Raw genomic sequence first — 10,898 nt, 5'->3', positions numbered from 1 at the left:
TATTTATCGACAAATTGTGCTCATAGTATGTGCTTACATATATGGTAACAATAACTACATATAATATAGGTATAGGATTGTGAGGGGTGCGCTGAAGTGACAACGAGGACGCATGAGCGGTTACAGTAACAGCGACAAGCTGGTCCGTATCATCTATGCTCCAATGTGAGTAAAGAGACACGGTAAACAACGATTAGCATTTTAATATCTTACATACACATAACTATAGGTACATCTATAAAAATTGACCAAAATTGCTAATGTTTCAGAAAATTAAAGGAAAATTAACTCAAAAATTATCGGTTTCAACGCAACAGGTGGGAAGTGTTGAGAGTAGATATAAAAAACACAATATATAGAGGCTAACTTAGTTTGACATAGATGTAATAAATAGATAATTATAATTATATTATTAAATAATAATAATCACATTGATTGATTGATAGTCTATTCCCGAGATCTTGATTTGCACCTTAACCTATAGTATTTAAAATATCACAATAAATTGCAGTGCACATACGAAACAGGCAAATTTTTAGTGCAATTACATTAATTTATAATAGATAGTATAATATTATTTTTCAATCTAATAAAACATGTAGATACTTACACAAGAAATAATTTGTGTACCACAAAACGAGTAAGTACAATCAATAGTGTTGTCGAATAGTTGTAGCATAATTGATCTTTGCGGATTTGAACACGGAAATCTCTCCCGCGGGCGCGAGACATGGAAACGTTATAGTCAAGTTACACGTGTATTGCCTGTGCAAACTGCAGACTATCCACTCGCTCGCTCGGTGCGCGCGCGAACTGCATCCGCCACTGTACGCGGTACGCCTGTCGCCTAGTCAACGCAGAACACGATACTCATCACTCAATATTCAGGCGATATGACACCGCTGCACTGCATGATGCATCCGTGCTGCGGAATGAAACGACAAAAACAAAATTTCACTTTTTAGCATACTATAACACACTTTAATCATTATTAAAATTAAATGCACGGAGCGGAATGTTCATAAATATATTGCCTGTAGGTATTAAATAACTTTTGGCTTATGAAGTCTTAAGATAATTCATTGGCACATAACTTTCATAGTATCTATTCAGCTAGTTTGTCTGTAAAACTCTTGTTTAATTAAAACACAAGTTCATACTAGGAAAATATATAAAATTCAAGATTGAATTAACTATACTGAAATAAATTAGAACATAATATTTTGATGTATTTCATTGACGGATATTGTTTTAAGGGCATTATATTTATATTGACGTCCATGGTTATATAATTTATTTCATCCAAATCAATGTTCTATTAAAGTTACACAAACAATAATACTAAGTAAGTAAGTACATACTTACTATATATTTAATCAATGATAAACAAGTGCAAAGTAAGTACTTATAGTGTTAACTGTATTATGAACACGTTTTTGTAATATATTTAAAAAATGATTAAAATACAGATACCCACTGTGTATAAAATTTATGGTTATGTAATAAATAAATTTTTGGCATAACGTATAACGACAAGAAATTTAAAAAAAATAACTGCTCGCTTCAGATTATACGCTAATAGATTTATTAAATAATGAATAAATTAATAGATAAAACTTTTATGAGACTAAACCATCAATGCAGTAAAAGTAAAGCATTTAATTTGGGATTTATTGCTTTTTTTAATGATTTATCCTTTATTACAAATACCGTAGAGTCTGATGGCTCAAGAACAAATGTTCTAACAGACTACTGCGGTGTTTGTTTGAGTTTAATATCTGTTATAACTATTAAATACATGATTACAATGAGGTACAAATAAAAATAATGCGTTTGTTGCTTTGATGAGCCTCCTAAGTCTCATACTAGATTTATCTCGACGCTACAGTTCACATCCTGATAATTTATTTGCCTAATGTAAATATATTTAACTACACTAAAATCTGTACTAATACCCACACATGCATATAATATTGAAAAGAATGCAATTAATCTAACGATGTTTAATTTATAGTTTCAATTGATCTAAACTACCATATAGATTAGTGCTCAAATCTTAAGTTTAAAGGGATGATTTTATGAAATACGTACCTACATTCTACTTCTAAATATGTGATACATCTATTAATATGGCATTTCTAAGGTGCATCTACTCTACATTAATATCTTATAACACTACTCTAAAGTACATAAACATTTCATAAAGGTAACCATAAATTTTGTGTTTAATATGCACTTTATGTGCATAAATGTGTTACTTTGGTGTATTAATTTTAGTTTTTATGACTTTTTTAGTTTCAAGTATATTCTTAATATTTTGGCTTTAAAATGTACATCGACAAAGTTTTTTTCCAACAATAGTCCTACTTATATAATATTTTTATTTGCGGATGTGTACTGTAGCCATACATTTTAATTTAAAAAATAGCTAGCATGATTAAATAAATATATCAAAAAACAAAACAAAATCTAATTTTATAAACAATACAATAAAATATGCGTAATAATACCATAAATATATGGCGGCATCTATATTTATAATTAAATTATTCGTAATTAGTTATTTTTATTTTCACGTTTTTATAAAATAGAGGATTTAAACGCCTGGGTTCAAATTTTGAAGGGCCTTGTGTGTTAAATTGATTATGCGTAAGTATAATACTTAGTAAGTATATGCCAATGAATATCCTTTGACTGGTTAAAAAAGGAATAATTAGAAATTTATAATACAACGATATAGTATAAGAACTAATTACATAATTGCTTGTGTAACAAAAATTATGCATAAATAAGTATTAATATTATACTAATAAACTTATAGGCGGGCAGTAATTAACCAACATTGCGAGAGAACACAACAAAATAATCTCTGTATCTCTGCAGACAGTTAATAACATAGGAACTGGTTGTGACTAGAATCAACTAAATATTAATGAATTTCAGACTTCTGCTAACGACAACAACAATTATATTCAGTCAAAATGCTAACTTTATGTAAACCTTGCGAAAACGATTGGTAACTGATTAAAATTAATAATAATCCAGGAAAATAAATCAAATAATTTTAGTGACACGTAATATTAAAGATTATTTTTATAAATACACAATAGCTGCCTATAGTTGAGATATTGACACACTTTTTGATCTCACTTCTTAAATTATATTTTTGGAATAACATTCATCACAGAAACATAACATAGGAAAATCGGCTTCATCGGCTGTGACTGAAGATGCGTAGAATCGTCTTAAAATTTGACGCCAATAGCCGCTTAATTATAGGCCGACACATTAATACCCAATTTCTGAAGTTCTTTATCAGTAGTGTATGTATTCGACGGGGTTATTGATTCCAAAACTTTAGTATATGTATTGCAGTTATGAACACTTATCTTTGTATCGAAAGTCTTGTTTTAGCATTGTTCATCTAGCATTGTTGAATCAATAACTAATGAAAATTTGCTATCAGGTTGCTACTTTCAGAAACCGGGCATAAATGAAACATAAATAAATATATTAGGTATACATATGTACACGTTGTAGATATTTCTTATTTACTTTACAACCCTCATTATAATAAGGAATGTTTGTAACTTAATGTACAATTAAATACATAATATGAATAAGTACAGTAACAAATCGACATAAATATTTACGTTCGTCAAATTAAGAACTATTACACTAAAATATTTATGTATATGTTCTAAAGACTAACAATGTCGACTACCAGTCTCACATTTTAGTTTAATAAATGCTAGAAGGTACGAATTACATGGAAAATAAATCAGCTGCGGAGAAGTATAATTGGGACGAAACCAGGTCGTATCACTTCCTATCGTCGACGCGTAGCTGCCGAGTGTTCGCATTTCGGCGACCGGCGTCTGCGTCGCGCCTGTAGCTCTCTGGTCGCACACGCACGCAGTTGGAAACCTTACACTACACTTCACGTGGCCAAGTTTTTGGCATCGGTTGCACCACTACTTGATATGTTTTATTACGTTCAACTCATGTACAAGTAATTATGACTGGTTGCGCCCGAATATTATTTGTGGGAGTTCGCAGCTTTCACTGGTAATTTATGAGCACAAGCCCGACAATTCCAGCATCTGTTTAACTGAAGTCCGTGTAACACTGGCGGAGTATTGGAACGGTAAAGGGGTCAGGTCCGGGAGGAATGCGGTTATTAGCGGCCGCGCGCCCACCGCAACAGCGCGTCAGCCAGAACGTCCAGGTGGGCCTTCGTCTGAAATGTAAGACATTAAGTATTATTATAATGCTGTACAAAAGCCTTTCATGTTAACGGAGATGATTTAAGCAGCTATAGTGAGTAAACTAGTTTTCAAACACGCTAGATTGCCTCGGTTATGATGGAGTAAGTAGTTATATTGTTCAGTTAGTGTTAGTGATTGTTGTTTATACATGATAGACACGAATTACCGTTTTGTAGAACATGCATGCCTGCCGGTCTTCATCCTCGCCGCTGGGACAGTCAATGAACCCGTCGCAGAGCACGTGGTCGTCGATGCATCGATACCGGCCTTGTCGGTCCGGAGTAGGACATGCAAACCGCTCCATGCCGTCGGCCGCCGGTGGGCACTCTGTAAAGGTTATGGCATCTTCAGAGTTGCCTGGCCATGTAGTAAATATACTTGATAATTACATCAAATATATACTTGATAATATATGTTTTTTTAATACTGTTGTAGACTGAAAAGGTTTAACGTCACAAATAAAAGTAAAATTTATGGATTTAAGATTAGTATTGCAGAAAATGTTGTATGTAAATAACGATAGAATGTTCGCCAGACGAGATTCTAGTGTGAAAATACTACAATTTCTATTATATGGGTAGATAAAACAACAAAATGCTTTTAGCTCGTTGCCTAGACTTAAGTTAAAATGGGTAGGGAACCTTAGCGGATTCGTTTTGCAAAGTCGAGCTCAAGGTTTGACGACCTTTGTCCTCTGGGCAGTCATTGTATAGAGTCACTTTTGACTTCGGATATTTTGTATTCATTCATGAGTAGCGTTCCGGAGGGCGGCTTGGCGACAGAGGTTTAATGAGCTGTGTTAATTGTGCCTGTGTATTGTTTTATTTTTAACTTGTGTAATATATTAATACCAGCAAAATCTGGCCAGATATATGTTCCCTAAAATTACAGGGTGCTTGGAATTTATAACTGCAAAATACTCCTAATTTTTTATTCCTTTTATTTCTGTTCAATAATAATAATTTAAATATTTTATTCCAACAAAAAATACTAAAGTGCCGCGAGTATGATGCGTACAGTATCTCAATTGTATGTGTAAATCGCTGTGCCTTTAGACTGTTACGGCAGTATGGCAGGCCAGTCAACGCGAGCTTCTATTTTTAGCTCCGCGCGACGACCGGGCCGGGGAAAGTGAGGCCCGCAGCTCGATTGCGCGCGCCCTTTCAACAGACAGCTATCTATAGCCTACATCTATTCACTTTGTGGGGAGGCAGGGACGTCTTGTGCATTCTTAAGTAGCCTTTGCGATCGTTCAGGTAAATCGGATCCCAAGGATTACCTAGTAAAATAAAATTTCATAGAATTTAACAGCTTAGGGTTTTTAATTGGTTAGATTTGTTTATAATACACGTAATACAATATTTCGGTATATTGCTTTGTAGTTATTTAAAATTGAATCTTATTTATTACCCACAAATTCTAAATTGTAAATGTATCATATACCTATATAGATGTTAGTTCAGAAGCTAGTTACTTCGTATCATTAACGAAGTAAATTTGAAATTATGTACAATTTTTTTATCATCCCTGCATTGCCGAGAAGGAGCGTATGAGATTGCAAGGATTACTGGTCTCACGACACAAAGTGATCCTGTTGTGTAGACGCTGTAAATTTGCCACCAAAAAAGTGATTCTCGGCAACAAGTATTGAAATGCTACAAAACTAAAGTAAGCCATTCAAGAAGGATTTTATTTATATACTATGGCATAACGAGAATAAAGCACTGCGTGGCACTATACCGAGCTCGTCGTCCGTGACAAAAGATGATAAATCTCATGTTCAACTAAGAAAATTTATCCGGATAAAGGATTTCACGGATATTACATTAATATTTTAGCGTTTATAAGGAATATGTAAAAGTATGTGTTGGTTAACTACTTAGTACATTATATTACGATGTTGATGAATACTTGTACAATTTTTACTCTCCATCTTACAAGTAGATAAAAAATAAAAACTAATATGCTTGATTTAATCTCAATAATATTTAGCACAATATGGTTAGCGGTTTCGAATATCAATTATCAAAACCCTCATTGTATTTCTATCCTTAGGAATTGAGATATAAAAAAGAAGCTATATATATACGTACCCAGATTTTAAGTTCCCTCAAACCAAACTGAGGCTACACGTACAAAGTGCTGAAAATGATATTACGTATTCAGGACGAAGAGGGATACAAAACGTCCCAACGAACTTTAAACTGCCTACTTGTAAAATATTTGCCGCAGTTATGCTGTTAGACCTCCTGTTTCACGCATAAAACTGATTCATGTATATTTTCTACGCGTTGAAAAGGATATCACTTGTTCACGTTACATTTTCAACACGTTCGCTATTTTTAGACGTCCCTCACAACGCGCCACGTCCTCCTTTGTGCGCTTTTAGCTCCATCTTTGTTGATAAATAAATGATTGTTACGGTAATATAATAGGTATTAAAGTTGAGATGCTGTTGTATCCTAAATTAGTTTTCTAAGTACGTGCTTTACTGTAGGTGACACTACGATTGCATAAGTCCAACCACACTAAAAACAAAAGCTGTAGCAAATTTGGCTACAGTTCATCACTAGAACTTATAAAATACGCATATGTTAAAAATTAAGGTTTCTGTTTTTATTTTACTGATATTGTTTACATACTAGAATAAGATGTATTTATTACAAATGTTTTAACCTACTTTAGCTTGTAGACAAACAAAATATTTGTTGATCTCAAACCACTGGGTTTCGTCATCTTACTCAGCCAATTGAGGCTATTTGATGTATCTGCTATTTGAACTTATAAGGACATGAATAAATGGATACATAAACAAGATGTGGGCGTTATTCAATATTAGTCATGTCCGTTGGTGATCTAGTAAGCGGGCTCGAGACGCTTTGGCGACGCCGAGCTACGAACACGTCACACTATTGGGACACAATAAATTTTGTTTTTATCTCGTTCTCGTGGAGATAAGTAGTGGAGATAAGTATGAATGAAGAGATTTTTTTATCCCCTAATAAAATTACCTAAAAGGCAGTCTGATTTATTGTAGTATTAAGGTGTGTAGCTTGAGTAAGTCGCAACCCGAATGATACAATATTCAATAATTGAATACATCGAAATAATATACCTACATCAAAATAGTGTGCTTAAATCGATGAGTAAATGACACAATGAATATTTCTCCGTAAAGACATGAAATAAGGAAGACAAATTCAGTGAAAAACATCATGATTTGAAACATAAAACCATTATAACCGGTAAATGGAAATATCTGTAAGTATTTTTAAATATAAAAATCGATATAATTTACGCGCACTTCAACAATCCTAAAGCGTTGTGTTTTGATCTTGCAACTTCGGCACGTAATTTGGCTTTGCAAGAACTTTAAAGTTTTATAAAAGCTCAATAGATGTATTCGCAGTTAATGCTTCTTTAACACCTTATTTTGAATTACTTTTGGTATATATTAATTAAAATTTAGAGCTATGCCTTGAAAATATAGCTAAAAGAAATCGTATGTATTTTTAATATACACATTTATTTACATTTTTGTTTGATTAACAAAAGTAAATAGCAGTTTTAGTACGTATCTAGAGTAGGGTTATTCCGTTTGAAAATACGCGCTTTATATTCTATCGTCTACACATTAAAAATATTGTGTAATATACTGTATAAAAGTAAATTTATTCTACTTTTATTGTTTAATGAGTCTTTGTACATTGCTTCATCAGTTTTTTAGCAATAGATTTTAAATGCAGCATGGAGAAATTCTTACACCGGAAATGTGGCTAAAACTACGCAAGGATGTGTCTAACAGTTCAAATACTGGGTAAGTGTTCGCACGTAGATAAACTACAGGTATATATTATTTAATCTTACTCTATTCTTGGTATAAATATTGTAAAATAAACATTAACTGTACCCCTATTTTAGGTACCTTCAACTTAATTAACAAGATCATATAGAGTAATATTTGTGATAAATAAAAAAATATAATTTATAATATTATAACATAATGATTTTCAAAAACTATTATAGTTATTAATCTGCTGTAATAAAAGCGTTTTTTTTTCTGATAGGAGTGCATTCCAAACGAGTAAAGATTGGAGAATGAATGAGGAGTGAATGAAATTAAAAACGTGTAACGACATTGGAGAAGATTTCCTGCAGCACGTAGATTTATCTAGTGTTTAGAACCTAGATATTGAAATTTAGAAATAAAGTAAGACAAGAAAATAGGCGTGTGGTAAAGGAAAAAAGTGCAGTCAGCGCGCGCAGATTTCGGCGCTGGTGAATGGGTAACATAAGCATGGAGCAATAGGAAGAAACATAATATTATTACCAAGCCAAGTTTAGACTTGTTTGTACCATAGAAGTAACAAGAGTATCTGTTTGTAAAAGTTTGAAATTTTAAAGTCAATATTAATACATAAACTACAACAGTTGATAGTTGTTCATACCATAATATTGCGTTTCAAAATTTTGCGGAGTAGGGTTTTCTTTCTCTATTTTTATCTATATTATGTTAAAGTAAATCTAATTATTATTTATTGGTACAAATCAGTTTAGTAAGAACATCAATTATAAACATCCTACCTACAAATTAATACTTACAGTCATAACGGCTACGCCCAACAGTTATAGGTAATATAGTATTATATTTATTTTTAGGCATACCCAAGCCCAAGTAAAAATGTTATGATACGATTTGTAAAAACGGCAATTATCGCACATATTTAACATAAATATTGAATGCTACGATAGTCGGTTGTTCGGAAGGTGACGTGGCGCTACGAACGTAGCACCTGCGTAGGGCTGTAGACAAAAGTTGCGTAGCAGATTTATAAACAGCTTGGAATTGTCCCTCATATTTGGAGCAATAACAATTTACAGTGCATTATTATTAAAAAACGTATATTGTAGTATTAATGGCGAGTATTTTCTGTATAAAATGGTATAACCAAAAATATTTATCGGAAAATCTATTATTTGCGTGGTTTATATTTTATTAATTTTATCAATTATTTTGTGTATAGAATTCATGTGGATATATATTCATGAGTATAGAGGCGAAAGTTTAAGCTGTGCGTTTCAACGGTTATATCGTTGTATCTAAGCGGTGTTAAACTTTTATTAATGAATCTGTAACACTTTCTTGTAATATGTTCAGTGGTTGCAGAGATATCACTTAAATACAAATGTGTAAACATAGTTCTTAATCATAAAGTATATGACTGTCCTTTTCAATATATTGTAATTTCAATCTTTATCCCCTAGTCCCGCATGAATCAGCTGTTATTTTTAACAATAAATAGTTTTTGATGAATGTTGTTGTTGGAGGTCCGTTTCGATCAAGACTTACTACTAAGCGAGTGGGCGTCGGACGGAGGTTACGAGCCCATTAATCATACTACGTATACTTTATTGGTTCAATGGAGCGCCAATATAGAACCCGTTCAATGTTGCTGAATGGGGTGAACGCGAACTCGCCAGCCCGGCCACCTCGGCCGCCGCGCGCCGCCTGGCCCTCTCGCCTCTTGTGTTCTTGCACTGTTGTATGTATTCACTCACACTTTTTGTCCGCGACCTTTATATTTTGAATAGCATGCCAAAAGAAAAGCTGAGTATAATTCATAAAGTTGCTACTTTTTGGCTGGGGGAGAATTGTTAAATGTGACCATGGTAATCAAAAGTTATGGAATGAAAGGCTCTTGTGGCAAAGAAAGTACATTATTTGGCCACCTGTGGGAAGGGTAACAATATATTATTTTCAATAAATTTCAGAAATCTAGTGAAAAATGAAAAATGTGATTTGCGGTACCAAAGATATGCGTAATAAAATAAAATATTTTTTGTAAAAGTAATATAACGATTAAAGCTTGTTTGATTTTTCAAATAAATAAATTATAATTAATACATATTTTTTGTATTAGAATACTCTACATTAAAAAATAATATCTTAATTTATTAAATACAAAACTGCTGTAATGCATCTCTCAATAATTTTGATAAAATTTCCCTCTTCATTTTCTGATTTCTCTATATTCAATGAAAATTAATGACTACTTTGTAAGACCTCATAACTTGACGTCTCATTCTTCGGAAGAAAAGATTATGTTTTAATCTAGGAACCCCTTGTTAAATTTTGTAATTTAATTGTTTTGCGAGAGTCTCGACCACGCAGTTTTCGCAGAATTACTTATTAATAAAATGTGCCAAAAATTGTGGTATAGTTCAACCAATTCTTATTTATAGATCCTGTTTCCGATTTTCAGAAATGGGAAAGTTTGTCGCATATTTGATAAAATTATGTCAAACAATTTATAAGTCACAACATAACGCGTTCGATGGTAAATCTAATCACTAAATTCTATTGCTCCCAACACAGAATGCCGGAAATTGATTTTAACGGTTTCATGTACTTTTTCATATCTAAGTTGACATGACGGCGAAAATTGTGAATCGAAGTTAAAAAGTTAAAAACAATGTAGTGTACGTACGTACATTACATTCCCATGCAATGTAGTAAATACAGGCGAAATAATTAGTATACTAGTGAATCTAATAAAGAAAAGATCACGTCAAGTAAAATATTGCATGATTTGAATAAAAGGTTATATTATTCAACTTAAAACGAAAATA

General features: G+C 32.6%; 1 protein-coding gene across 1 annotated transcript in view; it reads right to left on the bottom strand.

Moving 5' to 3' along the window:
- Positions 1-3,163: 3,163 nt before the first annotated feature.
- LOC115451309 overlaps positions 3,164-10,898 on the bottom strand; it is a 53,855-nt gene continuing 46,120 nt past the window's right edge. Inside the window, exons 2-3 of the mRNA XM_037440546.1 lie at positions 4,435-4,595; positions 3,164-4,240 (exon numbers count right to left, since the gene is read on the bottom strand). Coding sequence (XP_037296443.1) covers positions 4,181-4,240; positions 4,435-4,595 — 221 coding nt within the window. The 3' untranslated portion in view covers positions 3,164-4,180. The remainder of the gene's footprint in view (positions 4,241-4,434; positions 4,596-10,898) is intronic.

This window comes from Manduca sexta, chromosome 19 (assembly GCF_014839805.1).
Source record: "Manduca sexta isolate Smith_Timp_Sample1 chromosome 19, JHU_Msex_v1.0, whole genome shotgun sequence".
NCBI lineage: Eukaryota > Metazoa > Arthropoda > Insecta > Lepidoptera > Sphingidae > Manduca > Manduca sexta.
Note: the sequence above shows the minus strand (reverse complement) of the source record. Positions and strands in the feature narration are given on the sequence as shown.